Genomic DNA, 21,722 nt, shown 5'->3' on the forward strand with positions numbered 1-21,722 from the left:
CCTGGAGGTGAAGGCTATCAGTGGCTACTAGACCTGATGGTTGTGTGCTATCACATTCGAGGCAGTAAACCTGTGTGCACCAGTTGCTGGGGATCATGGGTGGGAGGGTGCTGTTGCACCATGTCCTACCTTGTTGGTCCCTGGCCGATGGCTGGTTGGCCACTGTGTGAACAGAGTGCTGGATTAGATGGACCCTTGGTCTGATCCAGCAGGGCACTTCTTATGTTCTTATGTTTAAGTTCTTAAACAAACAATTAATTGTAAATTGGAGCAAAATGACATATAAATGCAAAAAAAGTTCCTGAACCCCTTTATAAACACGGATGTAGATATAAATACAGGTATAAATCCCTTTATAAACCCAGGTAGTAACATATGGCCTGTAAATAAATCAGGAAGGGATTAAGACAGACATACAGTTAAAAGTAACCCAGTCAAAGTTTAGTTATTACTCAAAAAGGATGTCTGCAGCTGTTAAATTTAACAAAATAACATTTAAAAGTCTCTGTACATCTTTATAAATATAGATACAGGCCAAAGTACAATGATATGCCAATAACATATGGCCTGTAAACAAAGCAGGGTAAGACTGTGGACCAAGTTGGCATCTATCTGCCTACAACTCTACGTTGCCGTGAGTCATGTGCACTCATTGGCAAACCGCAAGATTCAAGTTGTTGATGGACCAGAACAAGGATGTTACAGTGGCCACCCTGGAGTTTTACATCAATAACATTGCATTTAAGGAAGTTTTGTTAAAAAAAAGAGGGGGGGGAAGATGTAACACATTGAATGTTTCAGTAAACACAGTTAGGCCAGATCTACACCAAACAGGAGATGACACTTTGAAAATGGATTGAATACAGTGTATGAAGTGTGTCTTGGGCCCCAACTGTTGTCAAAACTGTTATAAACCATTTTAAAGCAGTAGTGTAGATCCTGCATTAGTTAAGTTGAAGCTTTTGTTAGATTTGATTTTTCTCCACAAACTGTGTTCATGGGTAACCAACTGTTAACATTTATTTTGATGTTTGAGAAGTTTATATGGAATCAAGGCTCTTGATTTCTGGCCAAGGTATTAAATAGGGATTCATTTGACAAAATGGATAGATAATGTCACAGCAATGCTAGGAACATTGTCTCCCATGCCTCTCTAGGCTTTTAAGTACCTCCTGAGTTAACTATGGCTTTGTATTGTTCCTCAGAATCTGATCAGAGATCGGGGCATCACAATATCTTACTTCCTGCTGTCTTTGTTTTCCCTTGGTTTGCTACTCCTAGGAATGTTGGTAAGCTGTTGTCTTGGATGTATTCAATTCTGATTAAAGGATTTGCTAAATAAATTGACACCTTCAAAGTACCTTAGAGTGTTCTGCTGGTGCATTTGGGGAAAAATAGTTTCTAATTGCCTAATAAGCATTAGCAATTCACATGCCCATGGTTTGAACAAGTAAACATTGTTATGTATACATTGTGGTTAGGCTCATTCTGGGACATTGGACAATTGCAGGATTTTCTCTGGTATCTCGGTAGAAAGTGTATTTAAAAATCATTCACTAAGGATGGTAATTAATGTTAATTCCTCTGTTAATAGGAATGCTGTGCAATTGCCTTTGCTTTTTGCTCAGGCCAGATATATTGTGTGATCAAATAATAAGCTTCTAGGGTGTGATGTAATAGTGGATATTAACGTGCAAAGGACGGACGTCTAAATTGATGGTGAACTGAATAAAATCCAAGGTGCTGTGCAATGAACCATTCCAAGCTATAGAAGCCTAATCAGAATAAGCCCAGTGTGATGTTCCTGTTGTGATTAGTCCTACAGAATTTTCTGCATGGTTCCCCAACCTGTGTTCTTCCCCCTCAGTTTTAATTAAGCACAACGACAAAGAAACAAAATGTTAGGGGAGAATATTTCCTCAATGTGATTATAAGTGTGCTATGAAGTCATTAATGTTGCACAAATTCAGTCAGGTTATCGAAATGCTCAGCTGGTAAAAGGGGGCTGGATGATTAAAGTGTTCCTGTAGGAAAACAATTTTGAGATCGCTCTCCTATAAAGCAATGGAGTTATTTCTAAGTGCCCGTTCTGTGAATAGGAGTCCAGGTTAGGCATACCCTGAAGAATATTTTGTCATGATTTAAAAGAAAAAAGAATTAAAGGAGGAAAGAACTTGTTTTCTAGGATCCACAGAATGTTGAGGGTCGTGGCATATTGAGAGTGCCAGTTGCAAGGGAACAAAGAGAAGTAGGGAGAAGAGAATTGATCTGCCCCAGACAGCTTATTACACCTTTCCCATTCTGGTGTCCGGGTCATGGGAGTTGTAATTCAACACATCTAGAGGGCACCGGCTTGGGGAAGGCTGAGTTTCAGTTTTTCTTTCCCAAGCTCCAGAACCCTACTATATACCTTTTGCAACTGTAAAGTTAGGTTACTGCAATGCACCCTACGTGGGGCTGCCTTTGAAGACAGTTCAGAAGCTGCAGCTTGTACAAAATGCGGCAGCCAGATTGATAATGGGGACCAGGAGGTTTTAACATATAAGCCCGACTCTGGCCCACTTGCATTGGCTACCTTGTATGTTTCCAAGTCCAATTCAAGGTACTGGTTCTAACCTATAAAGCCTTACATAGCTCAGGACCACAATCCCTGATGGAACGCCTCTCCTGACATGAACCTACCCATATACTATGCTCAACAGCTAAGGTCCTTCTCTGAGTGCTCAGAGGATGGCCACAAGGGACAGGGCCTTCTCAGTGGTGCCCCCCCCCAGTTGTGGCTTGATCTCCCTAATGAGGCCCAACTGGCATCAACATTGTTAGCATTCCGGTACCAGGTCAAGACTTTACTCTTCTCCCAGGCATTTAGCAGCATATGTTGAGTTTTTAATCATCCCAGATATAACTTTAGGTTTGGCTTAGAGCTCAAAAGTTGTTTTTAAATGTATGTTGTCTTTGTATGCTGCTTGTTTTAATTTTCTATGGTTTTAAATTTTGTTTTATCAATTTTTAATGTTTTAATCTTTTGTAAACCACCCAGAGAGCTTCGACTATGGGGCAGTATAGAAATATAATAAATAAATAAACTGTTAAGCTTAGGAGCTGACAACCAGCCTCAAATCTGAGCCCTTTAATGCTATACAGCAGGGATGGAGGAGAAGGGTGGAAAAGAAAAGTGTTCTTTTTCCTTTCCTTTCTCCTGAACCCCATCCCACACCCATAATACTTGCTGCGGCTTATGAGAGTTGGAACAACTATACCAGGAGGGCCACAGGTTCTCCACCTGTACTATTGCCTCTGGTCAAACAGGTTGTTGCAGAGTTTTGAAACAATATAACAATCCTATTTATCAGACGATTCCAGAATAGTCACACGCTTGTGACCTGCGCTTACATGTGATTTTTATACACCCTTTGACAATTGATGAGAACACAAAGGAGCAAGTGGTTTTACATTTGGCATCTATGCAAGCTTTCCAAGCATGGAATGGCTCTGCTGTGTTTAGTGGCTATGCCTAGTGGGTTCTATAAAGCCCTTTGCTGCTGTGCAAAAAAATAATAATAGGCGTTCCTCTTGTGGCATTCACAAGAAAACATTGGTTGTGGAGCATGTTCCTGTTTGCCTTTTGTGCCGTTTTATTATGCAGAAAGGGAATGAATTCATTGATCACTAAAAGGGCAAATCCTCTTTCAAAAATGAACAGCTGTCCCTTGTCATTCTGCCTAGAAAGCTTTAAATGCTGTGTATTCCCCCCCCCCAAATAGGTTTGGTATCTTATGAAGACACCACCAGATCCCCCATTTCCCCTTCCAGAGGACAGACGGCAGTCTGTTAGCCGCCAGCCCTCATTCACCTATTCTGAATGGACAGAGGACAAAAATGAAGATGACTTCCTTGATCTGGACCCAGTGCCAGAGACACCTGTTTTTGACTGTGTGATGGACATGAAAGCAGAGACAGATCCAGCAACCCTAACCGTTAAATCTGTGGGACTGCAAGAAAGGTAGGATGACACATGAAGCGAAGCAGAGCTCGGCACAGGAAGGTCGAAGTTTAAGCATTCTGGGTGAAACTGCCTAGTAAGAACCTGATTGATTGAATTTATTTTCTTTCAAAACAACAGAACTGGTGCTTCGTAGTTATTTCATCTGTTATTTCATCTTCATGAATGTCCCTTGTGGAACCCTGTGAGGGAGGGAGTTCCCTTAACAATCTTTTTAAAATGCTGAATTCCAAGACGATTGAGCAAAAATAATTTTACTGTTGAATGAGAGAGTTCAATTTGTTATGCATCGATTTTATTTTCAATCGCTTCTTAGGGCCTAACCAGACATTAAATATTAGTCTCTTCAGTAGTTTTTTATTTAGATAATTGGTAGCCCCACTGGAAGATCATGAATGTAGTGTTGTGAGAGAGTTGTTTAACCCTTTCTTTGCATGTACTTTCTCTGATTTTAATCCCCTCCCACTTGCCTCCCCAAGATGCTGTTAGCTCTGCAGGGATACAGATGCTGTTTCTGTCCTTTCCCCCCTGCTGAGAAGGACTCATTCACATTTGGGAAAAGGCATGAATGGGAAGGGACAAACACCCTATTCCAGAGCAGTACATCCCTGTTCTCCAGAGCAGATTAGCCCAGAGGCCTGTTAATTAGAAAAGGAAAACCCCAGGTGATCCTACTTGTGGGGCTGGTAAATAATGAGGTAAATAATATTGACATTGTGCTGATATGGAGAATAATGTAATCATAGGGAAGGGTGTATCTTTGATTTTCCATTTTTCATAAACTGGATTTCACTCAGCCCCTAATCAACAGTTTGTTTGCTTGGATTGGCCAAAGTGAGTAAGAAATGTAAGCAGTTAATGTGATCATCTCTAACGAATGCCTGTGTATCTTGCTGTCTTGTGCAGGAGGGGTTCAAATGTTTCACTCACGCTGGACATGTGCACTCCAGGTTGTACTGAGCAAGGATTTGGCTATATCATGTCCCCAAGGGAGCAATCAGCCCGGGAATACCTCCAGGCAGCATCAAATGTTCTCACTGAGGAGGAGCTGCATGAGAAAGCATTAGATTCTTTTGTACTCCAGACAGAGTTTTTTGTGAGTATTTTAACCTTCCAGTTTTCAAGCTAAGAGTTGTTGTTGTTATTGTTGTTGTTGTTGTTATTATTATTATTATTATTATTATTATTATTATTATTAACATTTCTATACTGCCCCATAGCCAAAGCTCTCTGGGTGGTTTACAAAGATATTAAACATTAAAAATTGATTTTCAAAATTTTAAACCATAGATGCATAAAAATAGACAACATACGTAGACAATATACATTTAAAAACATCTTTAAACTCTCAGCCAGGCCTAAAGATAGATGTGGGGTCAATTAAAAACTCAACAAATGCTGTTAAATGCCTCTAGGGCAGGGGTGGCCGTATGTGCCCCCCACCAACTGAAATTTCCAGCAGCAGTGGTTAAACAAAATGGTGATTGCTGCTAAATTTGCTATTAAACTGATATTTAAGTGTGAAAGAGAGAACATTAAATTAAAAACAAGCTAAAGTGGTCTGTTTTACCCCTTAGTAGCGGTTCGCTGCTGAAAATTGGTGGCAGACTGTTGATTCTTTTTGTCGTCACCACTGAATTCAGCAGCACACCAACAACAGGAATGTGTCCCATTGGGGGGGGGAGGGAGTCAAAAGTGCCCTCTGAGTCCCCAAAATTGTCCACCCCTGTTCTAAAGAGGTGTGTCTAAGTCACACAGACAAAATAGACCTTGCTCCATTGCCAGCAGTAGATTCTGTATATAGGAAGGCTTACAGTCCAGCAATTACGGAGTACTGCCATAACAGACTAAAATATCTAGAATAAATAAAATAAGATACCTGGAGTTATTCATGAGAAGTCACACTACCTCCCCAGGGAGAATCTCTTTTTGTGATGCAGCTCACCTACTGCTCCCATATCTGAGGACTCTGGCTTCAATGCTACACAACCATAGTTGTCTTGTGTTAATTTAATAAAAGTGTGCATTGGTTTTGGATGAGCAACCGGTGCAGGCCAGATTAGGTGTGTCAGCCAGAGGTTGACCATCCATGTTGTAATGTATGCTGATATTTTTACATGTTTGTGAAATGAGCTGTTTTCTGAAATGCCAAATCTGGGTGTGATCCAAGTCTTGTGGTCAGTGCACACCCTTAGTATTTAATCACCATAAATGTGTGCAGGATTGTAGCCTAAGCCTTTAGTCACAGTACAGCTCTTAGCATGCTACTAAGAGCTAAAAATTAGTTCTTGTTGTGTGTTACTAAATGAACTAGATTTTAGTAACATTCTAATATTCATAATTTTAAAAAAGAGCATTACAGTCCCCAACCCTACCCTGACAAAAGAAATACATTGATTAGATTTTGAAGGTAAAAAAAAAATAGTAGAAGTGCCATATCCTGTCTTTGAGCTGATTCCATTGCTACCACTATTTCACATTCAAGATACAGCGGGATTAGGAATCTATTAATCATTTCTATTATGTATCTTTCAACAGGAAATTCCAATGAATTTTGTTGATCCAAAGGAATATGATATTCCAGGTTTGGTCAGAAAGAATCGCTACAAAACAATTCTCCCAAGTAAGCACCCGATCATTATTACAGCCATATTTATTTATTTATTTATTTATTACATTTCTATAATAAATAATAGCCGGAGCTCTCTAGGCGGTTCACAAATCTCATTTTTCAAACTGAGATTTCTCTCAGTTCCCTCAGTAGGAGTTAAAAGTTGGGAGGGAGCTTTCATTTGTGCCCACAGAGGCTTTGGGACTTAAAAAAAAAACAAAAAAAACTACAGATGGGGTGTGTGGGAGGTTACAGGAACTATGTGGATAAGGGGAAAAGGTTTCCCAGTGCATGGTGGCCGCAATCCAGATTGGGGCAACACTCACTTATACTAGAGTAAGGAACAAAGAGCAGGGTCAGCTGCACATTACATAATTTATGTAGTGTGTAGCTTTATCTTTTGTGGAATGACCACATTTATTTACTTATTGCATTTATGTCCCACCTTTTTTCCTCCAAGGAACCCAAGGCGGTGTCCATAATACTCCTCCTCCTCTCCGTTTTATCCTCACAACCACCCTGGGAGGTAGGTTGGGCTGACAGTCTGTGACTGGCCCAAAGCCACCCAGTGGGTTTCCATGGCCGAGTGGGGACTAGAACCCAGTTCTCTAACACTTTTGCCACTACACCACACTGGCTCCAAGAGGATGTAGAGGATGAACAAGAAGATGTAGTGGGGACGATAGAGAGGATAGGAAGATGATACCAGTAGGAAGCCAGTGTGTTTCTAACAAAGGGCCTGTTCAAACAACTCTCTAAGCCATGGTTAGGCAGCTAAACCTTTTGCAGCAAATGTTTAGTGAGCATGTTTAAACCATGGTTAAGTAACCACCATGGTTAAGAATGCCTCACATGGCACACTAAGTCAGGGTTCATATGACACACTAAGCTATAATGTTTAGCTTAAAATGCTTAACCACCATGGCTTAGTGTCTCGTGCGAACAGATTCATTGCCAAAAAGGCTGCTTGTAGCTTACGACAGATGTTTCCAAATGGCTGGTCAGGACCAATTAATAGTAGGGACCTTTGTGAGTTGGTCACTAAACTTCCACAAAGAATGTGGAGGAGGAAAAGGGAAGACTGATTTTGTGTTAACGTTATTCTTTTTTTAAAAAAATATTGTAAACTATTTTAAAGAATCTTTTTTGTGAGATGGCCTAAAATATATTAAATAAACATGATGCTTACAAGTCCTGTTTTAATAATAGACAGGCTGAACACTGCTGGCTGCACTGGTGTTTGGTATGAAACCCCACACACATAACTGCCACAATTTCATTAATTTGTTTTTATTATTTTTCTGTTCACTTGTCTCAGTCTATACGGTAGAAAGGTTACAATGAGGATCTCTGAATTTCTTTTTTGTTTAGTCAAGTACAGGTAAGGGTGGGTCTGGGGGACAGGGAGGGTTGTAAGTTGTACTGCTGTAACTTCTTTTTAATAAAATAATAAAGGTTTAAATAAAAGCTTGTGGACAAAGCATACATAGAAATATGTACAACCCCTCTGCAAGTCTGGATTCCTCTGTAGTGTAAGATGATCAGGTCGGTAGGGCTTGGCAGGTCCTTGAATTTCTTCAGGAGATATGTTTAGATGAGGAAGATAGAACTTGCTAAGCAACCATAACTGTACATGGTACTTTATAAAGGTATCATAAGCAAGAAAAGAAAGATCTCTACCCCAAGGAATATACAGTCTAAAGTCTGATACTTAGAAAGACAAGTAGAGGAAACTGAGAGGTATAAATAGCAAATGGGGATGGTTACCAAGGCATGTTCCCCTTGTCTGGCTTTACTCCCAGTATTTCTTGTAACAAAAAGTAATCCCACACAGACCATTATGTGTTGCACATATCAATATATTAGTGCAAGGTGCATGTCACGATGGGAAGAGGTAATGAAATGTAGTTACAGGTCATGTGTATATGGCTTTGAGGACTTGGCCTATTTCACTTATGAAGATTAGCCAAAGTCATGTCATTTTTGTGACTTCATCCTCAAGAAAAGCAAGTATTTGAAAAGTTTCCTGCAAAGCAATGTGCTGCTTTGGGGTGGGGGGGGGGGAGGGAATTAAAAAAAACATCTAAGGTTGTCTAAAACAGATGTTCACTCCAGTTAGAACTGAAAGGTAAACAGGCACTTAACTTAATGATCAGTTGCCTGCAACTCTACAGTTAATTGCAGTTAGTGAGAGAAATGATAATAGTCTTTAATTCAGCTAATTTATATTTCTTTAGGCAGAAATATCGTTTGCAGATTTACACATTTGTTGCAAGTAATTTTTTTTAAAGGTGCTGTCTTTTGAAGAAACAGGTTGCTCTGTGTGTGTGTGTGTGTGTGTGTTGCCTCAAAAGTGCCACCCTAACCAGATGAAAATGGTTGATTTCAAGAGGGTCAAATCTAGGCTCTACGGCTCATTAGGAGCAAAACACAGAGCCCTATAGTTGATAAATGAAGAACCTTTTCACTGATACTTGGACTGGAGCTGCCACTGCATTAAAGCCCCTGTGCGATGCAGTAATACAGAAAGCAAAAGGGCCTTTTTGAACTGGAGCTAGAGACCATGATATCAAGGCATTGCGATGGCTATTGGAGCATCACTCCTGCCCCCACCCCCAGCATTTTCCACAGCAGGAGGTGGTGATGGCCACTGGCTTAGGTAGCTTTAAAAGGGGATTAGACCAATTTATGGATGGTAGGTCTATCAATAACTACCAGCCATGATAACTAAATTGAACCTCTGAGCTAGTATATCATTAAATGCTAGTTGTTTGGGAGGGCTATTGGCTTCAATCCTGTCTGTTTCCCTGATGGTCACTGCAGGAAGCAGGTTGCTAGAACTAGAGGGTTCTTTGTTCTGTATCAGCAGGTCTGCTCTTATGTTCTTAACTACCAGCATGGCTCTTCTGTTCTTTGGATCAAATCTTAGGGTCATTTTGCATGGGGTTTCTTATTCAGAATTCATTACCCATAGGGGTGGGGGGGGGGGGTTATGATTATGGACATCTTTGTTTGTTTGTTGTATTTCTATACCACCTTTCTGAAGCCAACCAAGGCAGTTTACAAAAAGTTCAGAAAACAAAAAAACATAATCAAATAAAAATGTAGCTGAACAGTAAAAACCACCTAAAATTTGGGAGACTATGACTACATATAACTTACTCAGCAAGTGCGGCAGAAATCCTAACTTCAAGAAAGATATTATGGCACCCTGGTTTCCATTTATTTCATCTGCTGAAGCCCTTCAAACTTTTGATGAAATTCCAACCAAATACAGTTATTGATATTTTTCCCTGTCTAATACACACAAAATAATACAAACACTTTTTTATATACTGTATATATTTATTCTTTTTTATTCTTTCATTACATATTGAGCTCCTATTTAGGCCATTTTACTGTTGATGTTCCACAAGCATATCTGTTATAAACTAAGAATTATAACTAGTGAATTGCTTTGTTTCTTTAGTGATCTTGTTCTTTTATTATATTTGTTCTTTTTGTTGTCTTTATTTTGTTAACTTTATTTCAAAATAAAAGAAAATTTCATGAGAGTGGGGGCGGGGAGCTAAAAAATGTGCTTTGACCCCTTCTTGAACACAGAGGGAGTGGGGACCAATCAATCTCCAAAGAGAGTGTGTTCAGGCCTCTGCAAGCAAGGCTGTCTTCAAAAGTCCATCTCTTGCTGATCTTAATAATTGAGATAGTTGAGAGAAGGATCTCGTGTTTCCTTTCTAGCACATCATTCTTTGCTGTTGGTTTGTGCTTTCCAGATCCTCACAGCAGAGTGTGCCTTACCTCAGATGATCAAGATGATCCCCTGAGCTCTTACATCAATGCCAACTACATCAGGGTAAGAGCTAAGCAATCCTACAGGGTTTTCTGTGTAAGTTGTTCATTGGGGTTCAGTTATTTATGGGTGGTTGTAGAATTCCATAGATCATCATTCCTATCCTTCTGACACACACACACAAGTACACACATATTTTTAAATCTCAGGGCCTTAAAATACATTTGCAGTGATTGTGAATGGCAGCTTTTGCGATATTGAATATTTGCTACCTTTACTGACTGTACCACAGCTCTTGGAATCTAGCAAGACCCAAAAGAGTGTTATGCCAGATTAAGCCCTGCAGAATCAAACTTGGCTTAACCATACATCCTGCATAGCATAAATTGCTCCTATTGCCATAGCAACCAATGCTGCTTGTATAAATGGAAGTTGTGCCTTCTGTCCTTGGCCTGTGCGTATCTGTGTGTGTGTGTGTGTGTGAGAGAGAGCGAGAGAGAGAGAGTATTTATTTCTGATTTGCTAACAGTCCCTGTATAAAGACTGGAAGGCTGAGGTATATGAGTAGTTCAACACTAATGTACCCTCATTTCTTTGTTGGCAGGGCTATAGAGGAGAAGAAAAGGTGTACATTGCTACTCAGGGACCCATAGTTAATACCGTCAGTGATTTCTGGCGAATGGTATGGCAGGAGCATTCTCCAATTATTGTCATGATTACCAATATAGAAGAGATGAATGAGGTAATGCTGAGTCTCCATTCTCTAACCCTTTTTATAATTGATGTGCCCACAGTAGATGCTTGAACCATGGGAAATGAATAAAACATGGGAGCTAGTCTACTTTGTAGATGACTTTAGTACTCAAGGTTTGGAGTACATTATAAAGGTTTGACAAGCAAAACATCAACATAATATGTACATCCCTCCCAATAAATGATTCCTCCTCATTTCTTGTGAGATTGAGGTGATTTTCCATCAAGATAATGCTTCTGCTACACCATAGATATTGCATTTCCCCAGCACTTACGATATGCCATCAGGAAAGTATGATTCCTGTCCTGCTAGTGTTCCAGTTCTAAAGATGAACACTAATCAGAATGTGATTGCATTAGAATCCTGGTCAGCCACTAAGAGCACAATCCTATGCATCTTTAGACAGAAATATGACTAGCAGCTGCTCAGAGTTGTAGTACTTTTTCTCTGTCTAAACATGCATAGGATTGCATCCTAAGTTTCCCAGAAGACAACTTTGATAGGTGTGTGAAGGGTGATGGCCCAGTGCCACCTTCAGTCTCCACCCAATAGAGTGGTGTGCCAGCAAGCTCTGTTGCCATGTATTTTCTCTACACCTGTTTTGCTTCTCAATTAGCAACTGAGGGTCACCACAGTTGGCGCCACTTGGGTCATGGGCATATTGCATTGTAACTTTTTCACTGGCTCTTGAAGGATTGCCTTGCGAAGGGTAAAATGTAGCTGGGCAACTGTTCAACTTATCATCTGGATAAGCAGCCCTGTAAGCAATACTTATCTTGCTAAGGGAACTTAATGGATTGTGGTCAGCTAGCATTTTTCTCCCAGTCTATCCATTACAAGTGGTATCTGCAGCACTACTTAGGTGTTACCAAGGAGATGAGGATGCTGCACACTTAAGAGACTTGCGTGCACACACATGCATTTTCTCTGAAAGACATATTTGGTTAGAAGTCATTCATTAATACACAAAAGTCTAGTAGATTCCATCAGTTTGAGTATTAACAAAAGATATGCTTAAACTAGTTCTTCATTGATACCTCTTTTTTCAAAAAATCAAATTGTGCTGTGAGACTCAGATATAAATATAGACTACAAGCTCCTTCGCACTAAAATCCCTGCTCTGATGTTCCTCTCCCCACCTCCTGCCCTGGTTTCAAATTAATATATGAACACCATGTCTTGAAAATGTGTCGATGCAGAATTGAAACCTTTGTTCTGCCGTGATGCTAGAAAAAGAGCCTTTGTGTTCCTGATATATACATTAACTCTAATAATGCAAGGATTAGTGGCTCAGTATTCCAGCACTCTTGTCAGGTTTAATCTGAACTGACAGACAGCCCACGGAAATGTGTGGGTGTTCTTACTTTGTTTCAGCTGTTTGGAGTCTGAGCTATAGATAGCAGTTCACACATTTGACGGTTTTTTACAATGGATGAGTGTTGTTGTAGCCTGGACAGGCTGCGTTGAGGCAGTGGGGGATAGAATTGTGAAAAGTTAACACAAGAAATGATAGTGACAAAGTTTCCTGCTAGCGTAAACTAGTGGTGTGGCATTGATTTGAAGGAATAGCAACTATCTGTGTAACAAGAAAATTTGGATTTTCCAAGTGTTAACTCCTCCAGCCAATTTTTTTACTTACCCAATGTTCATCAAATTTATGTTGGAGGCCAAGGTGAAGCCTTTGAACAATCATATGGGAGTCATCACTTTGGGAGTTTCCTGCCCCCATTTGCAAATGCCACTAAAGAGACTCATGAGTTGATGGCCATGGTCCATGTGGTACATTCTACTAAACAGTGTGGCCAGAGGGTGTGCAATGTGCCACAAGAATACCAGTTCCTGTGGCAACATATAGACTGGCTTAATACCCTCTATTCCAGCCACATAAAACATACAGATTGAAATGAACAAAACAACAGCCTTGGGCTGAAGAAGTTGGTGGCAAAGGGGAGAAGAACTACTCTTATGTCTCTTGGCAACCCAGTGGGATACTGAGTGCCTCCACAGACATAGGTGACTGAAAAGACAGCTATAGACCTGACAATTCCTGGTTTGTTTAAGCCAGGAATTACCAATATCCTGTGGGAGCAAGCAAGCACACTGCCTCCCGTATTGTTATCGTGACATCAGAACCCAGAAACTCTGGGTTGTTTAAGGGTTAAGCTACCCAGAGTTAACCCAACAACAAACCATGGGTTAACTCTGAGTTATTTAACACCTAAATAAACCAGAATTTCCAGATTCAGACGGCATGGTAACAACCCAGGAATTGGACATTCCTGAATGTTAATTCAAAGCAGAAGCAACAAGCGCACAGGAGATTGCATACTTGCTCATTGCTGTTCTGTCCCAACAACTCATCTTTTAAACAAGCCATAGGTTGTCATTACATTCCAGAACAGGCTGACATTTACTTCTAATTCCTATAACCAACAATATGTCTTTCTTGCCTGAGTTTGTTCACCCCCATCCAGCCCCAAACAGCTTACAAGACACTGGTTCAGAACTTGCACATCTTGATCCCATCTGCTTAAATTGGATACTTGGAACTATATTTTCTAATTTATGTACTTATCTCAGGAATGATGTTATAAAGGATCATGCTTCAGTTCCTAAATGACTGTTGGATCCTAACATCCTACAGATATATAGAATTCTATGATTATGCAGCATTTCAATCCCAGTTTATCCATATGCATAGGTCTACTTTTAATTTCAGAGAAGTGCTTTCCAGTGGAAGAATAAAACATTTCCCTCCAGTATAAAGTGTGGATTTTTTTCACCAGAGAGAATTTCTAGGCAGATTCGTGTAACAGCTCTTGGAGACTCAAGCTGTTCAAGGTGGCGGGGAGGTTTTTTTCTTTCTATATGTGGAACCATGGGTCTGGTGCCTGGTCCAGATTGCAAGAGGGAAGCTGAAGAAAGTTGCACTGAAGGGGAAAATCCCTCTATGCAGCTTCTTCTGTCACTGTAAAACAGGTGTGACAGCTTCATCAGATGCATTTATCTTCTTATGCAGATCTTAAAGGAAAGGAGTCCCATCAACCAGAGAGTTTCAAAAGCAGTTTTCGGCAGGGCATCAGGCTCTGCTGTTCAAAGCAAAAATCCAAAAAGCCTGTTGGGGATGTGCAAGCCTTTAGATGCACCTGAAGTAGCTCTTTGGATCTGTGATGGATTATTGTTGTTGTTGTACATACCTTAACTGTTCTCTGGAAGCAATCTGCACCCACAGCTCACTAAGAGCCAAACTACACATTATGCTAATTGTGTAGCACGTAGCTGAGGCATATCATATATTTTTCCTCTAGCATAAGTGTTCATGGCCCTGTTTTGGATGAAGATCACCATGCTCTGGGAGGATAGACGTCCTCTCCCACCATTTCCCTCCCATATTCACCCTGGCCCCATGGGGGGGGGGGGATTAAAAAGAAAAAGAGTCTCCATTAGTTTCAGGAAGGAAATGTTATCAGGGGAAGATTTAACCCTCCCCTCCCAGAGCACAGTGGTCTCAGTCCAAACTGGGCCCACTCCTGCTTTACTCAATTTTAGTACCATGAAGTCACTTTTCCCCAGATTTCTGTGTTTATATCTATGGTTTATATTTTACTCAGAAATGCACAGAATATTGGCCAGAAGAACAAGTTACCTATGAAGGCATTGAAATCACAGTTAACAGAGTCATCCAAGCAGATGATTATCGGTTAAGACTTATTACGCTGAAGGTAAGGTCACTCAGATGAATGCGGAACAGCATGAAAAATCCAGGCTTGCTCACGGGCTGTCAGGTTGCCCATTTGCATCCAGCCTATGCAACACAACTGAGATATTACTTTTCGTTACGGCATTGATGATGTCTCTGCCTGGTTTCCAATTGGGTAAGCAGCATGGTAATGTAAGCAGCCAGGCTTTTTTGATGGACTCCATGCAAACCAAAGTGTTTCCAGTCACTTGTAAAATGGTTGTGCTCATCCAGTGGAAGACCCTGTGAGTCATTCCACAAAAGTGCCTACTGGTCATTTATTTACAACCTGCTTGCTCAGTAAACATTTCTTATCTTCCTTGGTCAGCCATTAAAAGTCATCCTAAATGCATCAGCTTGAGGGTAACAACGTTGTTTGTACCATGCCATCCACATTTCTACTTATTCCCATGTTCTTTCAGGCTAGTCATGGCAGGTCAGCTGTGTGTTACATTAGGTTCTGTTTGGTTACCTTCTGTAGCAAATGGGTGATCTTGCTGAGCCCATTTAGCCAATTGCTGCTGTGGCACAGAAGCCAACCTACAGAAGATGTAATTGTTGTTGTAATTCAGGGGGCAACTAACAGCACAGAGGTCCAGACTGAAGTTCTTTTTTTCTGCAAAAGTGTTCACTAAGGGTTTTTTTCTGCGTGCTGATCCACTTCGACAACATCACTTCTTTAAGCATCCAAAAAGAGAGGCGAGTAGTTACAAAATGTGTGCCTTTGCCTAAAACTGTTGCTCTATAGTAGTTTGAGTATGAAAGCCACAGAAAGCAGTTGCTAGTGCCAAGGCTCTCCCTTCTCTTGTGCAGAAGTAGAACATTTCTGCACTTAGCCATATTAGAAGCTTAATGTGATTCACTACTTGCAAAATATGTGTGTGTGTGTGTGAGAGAGAGAGAGAGAGAGAGAGAGATGTTTCTCAGCAACAAAAATCAAGAGTGATTTATCATAATACTGTGAGATGAAGGCTTAGGAAGTTTTTAAAAAGCCTCTAAAATGAGATTTATTTATTTATTTTTCCATTTCAAAGACTTCAATAAGGATTTAAGTCTGATTCATAATCTTAGTTCAAAAAGCCTATTATGGTGTCAAACTTCATAGCACCCATTAAATTTTGTTTCCTTCCGCTGTATCCCTATGTCTGTTGAGTTTTTTATCAGTACATATTTAAGCTTCTTTTAAAGAATTTCTAAAAGATATTGAGTGCAATATTATTTATTGGGAAAGTTAAAAGTGGTAATAAAAACCATTTTTAATCAATGCATGTGTTCTCTGACTACTATCTCATGCTGTGCTTTGCTGCACTGGCAACAAGGTGTACAGAGTCAGGTGCTACCATCCTTAATTGCTTGCAGTGGTGTTGGGCCAGGGCTGGGCATGTTCTGTCCTATTGTGCCAGGAAAGTTTAGCATCATCTTTTGAATTTAGCATCATCTTTTGCATGATGGTGCTAGATCCCTTGCCCAGTGACACAGAGGGGAGTCAGATGAAATTGAGACCCTTTCTTACTTGTCTACCAAAGATCATCTTAAGGAGAGAATGAATTATGTCTGTGGAATCCTGCATATACACTTCGTAAATCAGTAAATCTTCCCCACTTCTTACACACCTTCTGCCACAGCCTTCCCCAATATGATGCCGTCCAGTTGTTTTGGACTTCAGCTCCCATTAGCCCCTGGCAGTATGGCTGATGCACAGGAATTCTGGGAGTTGTAGTCCCAAATACCTAAAAGGCACAAGGTTAGAGAAGCCTGATTTATAGGTTTGGTGGGGTATTCAATATGGATTCTTCAGTTTCTCCCTAGGTTTTGTTTATTTAATAATTCAACCTTTCCTAGTTTGGTCAAAATGTTTAGAGATATATGTTCCTTAAATCAGTGCCCACGTAGATAACTCATAGAAACCAAAAGCTCAAATAGTTCTTAATGATTTAAATTTTAAACTAAAAGACAGTTTATTTTCTAAATAAATGTATTCCTTTTCTCAGATCCTTCCATAGATTCTTCATTTGAAAGTAAATGTTCAGCCCAGTGTTAACTTCCCCAATCAGTAACCAAAAAGTTGAAGCAAACATCCCAGTGACCTATAGCTCCATCACGCACCAGATTAGGCAACCGTAAAGCAAAGTGTGCACAATTAATGAGCATGTCTGCAAATTGAGCAGCAGATTTGTTGATTCAGGAGGATTAAAAAAAGAAAAAGTAAGCCTTATGCCTTATGCTTTCACAGAGGGTGACATGTGGTATATCCAATTAGAAATAGCTATCTGTCTATCAGGATATAAATACAATTTCTGTCTGACTATGGGCAATATTATTAAGAATATAGTTATATTTTGAACACAGCTCTTCAGGTAGCTGAATAACAGCATGAGGGTATGACTGTTAAAATGTTTTAAATGGCTGCCGTAATAATGTAGTATCGTGAGTAGTGGATTTGTAAACCAGTCCAGGAGACCCTCTTGACAGTTGCAGAGTCAGTGCTGCTGTGTCAGCCATTTTCTTCACGTATTTATATACTGCTGTTCATTAAAACTGGACAAGAAGAAGAAGAAGAAGAAGAAGAAGAAGAAGAAGAAGAAGAAGAAGAAGACGACGACGGTATGGTAAAATAGTCATGAGATGTAGGAGTCAGCTTCAGGTTCCAAACGCCAACCAAAACAAATAAGTTTTTACCTCTCTGAAGAAAAGCCAGCATAAATGGTATAAATCTCTCTTGGAGAAAGGAGTTCCATAGTATTGATGCTGGAACTGAGAGGCCAAACTAGCCGCCTCATAAGATGGACTCTGGAGTAGGGGCCTTATCAGACAATCTTAATTGCTGGAGAGGCTCATACAGAAGAAGTGCTCTGGGATAAGGAGCACCCAAGTCGTTTTAGGGCTTTAGAACTTTGCACTTTGAATTACATTGGACCTTACCTTACAGGATGAGGAATAGCCACCACTGCCAGATACCATGTAGTGCCACCATTCAGTGTAATAATTATGTGTTAAAGAACTAGGTAAGGAGGTTCAGTGTGACATTTTAAAACAGGTGGGCAACACTTGGCCACATGCAGCCATCCTGTCTTCTTGTGTGGCCCCTGCTATCCCTGCCCACCACCATGCCACAGCTGAAAACAAATTAAACTTGGCCTTTCTAAGGCTCTGTAGCACTTTGTTGCTGAATTATGTTGGCAAACGGACACTTTTTTTGCCACCACTATGCAGCACAGCGGCAGGAGTGCAGCCCATGGGGAGACTCATGGGTTGGCAAGCGGCCCCCTCCCAAGTTGCCCACCCCTACTCTAAAACATTTGCACAGACCCAGTGCACCTATTCATTTGTAGTAAACTTTTATCATCTCAGTGTCTGCATAGTGATGTGAAATTTGCCCATCATGGTGCTGCTATGGCTGTCACGAGTGTCCTGTTGCAGCTGTGTGTACCTATAGGAACAGAGCCATCACTCTATCAGTACTTTGGCCAACTTGGCTTTGGTTTAAAAGAACTATTAGTATACTAGATAACAACAGTATACAATAATCACAGAATTTTAGGCCCAGAGGGGCTCTAAAGTTGCTCTTGTCCAATGTTCTGCGTCTAGGCATAATCTTCCACAACTAAATAATCCTAGCTGTTGACTCGGGCCCTTTCTACACCATAAGGGTGTAGAGGGACGCAGGGGAGACGATCCCAGACTTACCTGCTTCCGGGATCATCACCCTGCGTCTAAACAGCTGCATGACATCCCGGGCATTGCGCCTGTCATGGCCACTATTCTTTTTCCTTAAAGAAGAGCTGGAGTGCACTTGCTCTCCAGTGAAAAAAAAGGTAAGAAAGGGGGGGAAAAGTCCTTACCCCTCTCCTTCCCCACCCCCGATTCCTCCCAGCCTGGCTCCTTCTCTCTACTGACCCCCGCTACTCACGGGGAGGAGGGAAGAAGCCAGGATGGGTGCCCACATGTTCCTTGGTCTCAGGATGATCCTGAGACCATGTGAAGAATCGGGTTTTCTCAGGGATTATTTATCCCTGGGAAAACCCGTACTTGTCCCCCCTTGCCTTCAGGTATCCCTGTGTGTCATTTGGACACACGGGGACTTGGCCATGACCAGCCCAGATTTTGGGGCTGGTGTTGAAATGGCCTCAGTTAAGTAGAAAGCTGCAATTGATAATGATCCAAACTATGGAATGCAACAGGAGAGGCGAAGGGTTGTCATGTTGGAGGTGCTCTGGATGCAACTTCCAGTTGACTCAGGTTAGTAAACCATGCTGCAAAACCCAAGGTAAGATTATAAAGATCTGAGACATCAGGAAGTCTCACATTTGGAAAATATTTTTGCTGACTGCCCAAATAAGATTATGGTGGCAAGCCAGGAATGCCTTCCAGGACCCCACTCACAAGAGGCATTTTAAATCAGACTTCCCCACCCTGGTGCCCTCAATACCTGTTTGACTACACCTACCATCCTCTCCTGCCAGCATGGCCAATTGTAGCTAAACATATCTGGAGGGTACCAAGTTTGGGATGGTTGTTCTAAATACTGGAGATGGATTGATGGGATTGCTCTCCATTGCCCCTAATTCTCTTCCTAAATGTCTCACAGAAGGGTGAAGAAATCAGAAATCTGAAGCACTACTGGTATACATCGTGGCCAGACCAGAAGACCCCCGATCAAGCACCAGCCTTATTGCAACTGGTTCAAGATGTAGAAGAGGGCATGCAGTATGCCGAAGAAAAGAATGCTCCAATCATAGTTCACTGCAGGTAGATTAATTATTCGCAATCCTATGCGTGTTTAGACAGAAAAAAGTCGTACACTCCCAGCATTCCCCGGCCAGCATGGCTAGCTGGAGAATGCTGAGAGTTGCGGGGGGGGGGGGGGATTCTGTCTAAACATGCATTGGATGGCACTCTAAACCACCACGAAAAGAGAGAAAGGGAAAGGGGAAGTTTAGGTAGTTGCCATTTCCTCTAACATTCCATTGAATGCTGATGTGGAGTGCACAATTTTTGCATAAGATCCACCCTCAGTTTGCCTGTTGTGTCATGCTTATAACTGTTCTTCTATCAATCTACCCTTGCTAAGCTAGTGAGAGAGCATCTGCTGCTTCTAGTCTGACACTTCAGTGCCCCATTGGAATTTCATGGGGAATCATGATGCAACAACCCCGTACCAACATTTGGATCTTGGATTGAGCTGAAAATGGAACATGATTCTCTTTTTATTCTCCCCACCCCCATCCACTATGTAGATGGAACAGGACCCAGCACAAACTTCTTAATAACATCTGCAACATTGATTGATAGATTGATTGATTGCATTTATGTACCACCCCATAGCCGAAGCTCTCTGGGCAGTTTACATGGGAAACAGTTTTAGTCTTATGCCCATTTCATATTTTTACTGGGAGGCAGTAACCCAATTCCTGAGGTGAAGCAGTGGCCGTTCTCCAACCCTCATCCTAATGTGATGTTGATAATATATGAAGTTTCCACATCTATAAGACCAATTCTCACAACTCAGCTTCCCCTTTTAGGTTAAAACTATGCAGATTGGTCTTTCACACACATTCTCACATTCTGTGTGGAGTCCCCATCTTACATGAGGTGCATAGTGGACTGGAGTTATTTATTTTATTTATGCCCTTTGTATATCGCTCCCCATGAAAACAGATCCCATAGTGGTGGCATCCACTCCTCCACTATGAACATTGGATTGTTGCCCAATAAGCACATGAACTAGGTCAGCCTGCCCCAACCTGCATTGGCCAGGCTTGCTGGGAGTGATGGGAGGTGCAATCCCACACATCTGGAGGGTAGAGGTTGGGGAAAAGTGAACTAGGTCATAGTCCCTAGGAAAGTAGCTAGTAATATTAAGGGATCTGATTGAAATGGCTCTTCCCCCATTCATATATATATAAAAGAAAGCCCCATAAATCATAATCTCAAAGGTCCACAAACTGAGCATCTTTATCAGACCAAAGCTTTGAACCCAGGATTTTATGGGTATATGGCTTGTGAACACTAGAAAATAGTAGTTATGGTATTATTTTTAAAAAAATCTTCATTTTAGTATCTATTAATATAAAAGCAGTCAAACATGCAGGAAAATGAACAGCAATTAGGTAAAAGAATACTGCAATAATATATTATAAATCGAAACCAAAGATGTGTTGGGTTGTTTTCATACAAAATCAGTTCAGATGCTTATAACCAGTGGGTATAAACAGCACAATACCTGTGTAGTATGGGGGTCACAAACATCTACATATTCTATAAATGGGAGCCCATTTTGCCAAAAATTTTTTAGCAGGACTGACTACTTAATTTGATACATGACCAAAACAAACAGGTTCCAGATTTGTTTTCCTCATACCACTGGACTTTGGTAGGCAGCAAAGAACACTTCCATTTTAAAGTTAATATCATTTTTGGTAAGACCGCAAAAAGAGTTCACAATTCATCATGAATAATGAACATTCATGTAATGTCATTGCACAAGAAGGAGACATTTTGAAATTTGATATAAGTGACCCTTGTACAAGCAACCTAGGGGTGATGGGAGAGAGGGGGAAATGCTGTGGGAGTCTTTCTGGTGCTGTTTTCCAAAAGCATAAGATGACAAATGAGAATGCAGTGTGCTCTCTCAATGCACACTGCCAGATGTCTTAAGGAATTTTTCTAAAATGCATTTGTCTGGTATAACACAACCAATTTTCTAAATCATCTTGTTATCTGAATTCACTATTTCTTCTGTGCAGATACTGTGTCAATTCAAATTAACAGAATCCTATTTTATCCAAACTTCTAAATATCAGCTTGGATGATTCTCCTCTTTTT

The 21,722-nt window shown here is 40.8% G+C and overlaps 1 protein-coding gene across 2 annotated transcripts in view; it reads left to right on the forward strand.

The window, feature by feature from the left end:
* Positions 1–21,722, forward strand: part of PTPN5 (protein tyrosine phosphatase non-receptor type 5) — a 64,604-nt gene that overhangs the window by 33,102 nt on the left and 9,780 nt on the right. For both annotated transcript variants that reach the window (XM_063118757.1, XM_063118756.1), the window contains 8 exons: positions 1,206–1,289; positions 3,765–4,003; positions 4,910–5,099; positions 6,542–6,626; positions 10,388–10,467; positions 11,009–11,146; positions 14,770–14,880; positions 19,486–19,646. In XM_063118757.1, coding sequence (XP_062974827.1) covers positions 1,206–1,289; positions 3,765–4,003; positions 4,910–5,099; positions 6,542–6,626; positions 10,388–10,467; positions 11,009–11,146; positions 14,770–14,880; positions 19,486–19,646 — 1,088 coding nt within the window. The remainder of the gene's footprint in view (positions 1–1,205; positions 1,290–3,764; positions 4,004–4,909; positions 5,100–6,541; positions 6,627–10,387; positions 10,468–11,008; positions 11,147–14,769; positions 14,881–19,485; positions 19,647–21,722) is intronic.

The sequence above is a fragment of the Elgaria multicarinata genome, chromosome 2 (assembly GCF_023053635.1).
Source record: "Elgaria multicarinata webbii isolate HBS135686 ecotype San Diego chromosome 2, rElgMul1.1.pri, whole genome shotgun sequence".
Lineage (NCBI taxonomy): Eukaryota > Metazoa > Chordata > Lepidosauria > Squamata > Anguidae > Elgaria > Elgaria multicarinata.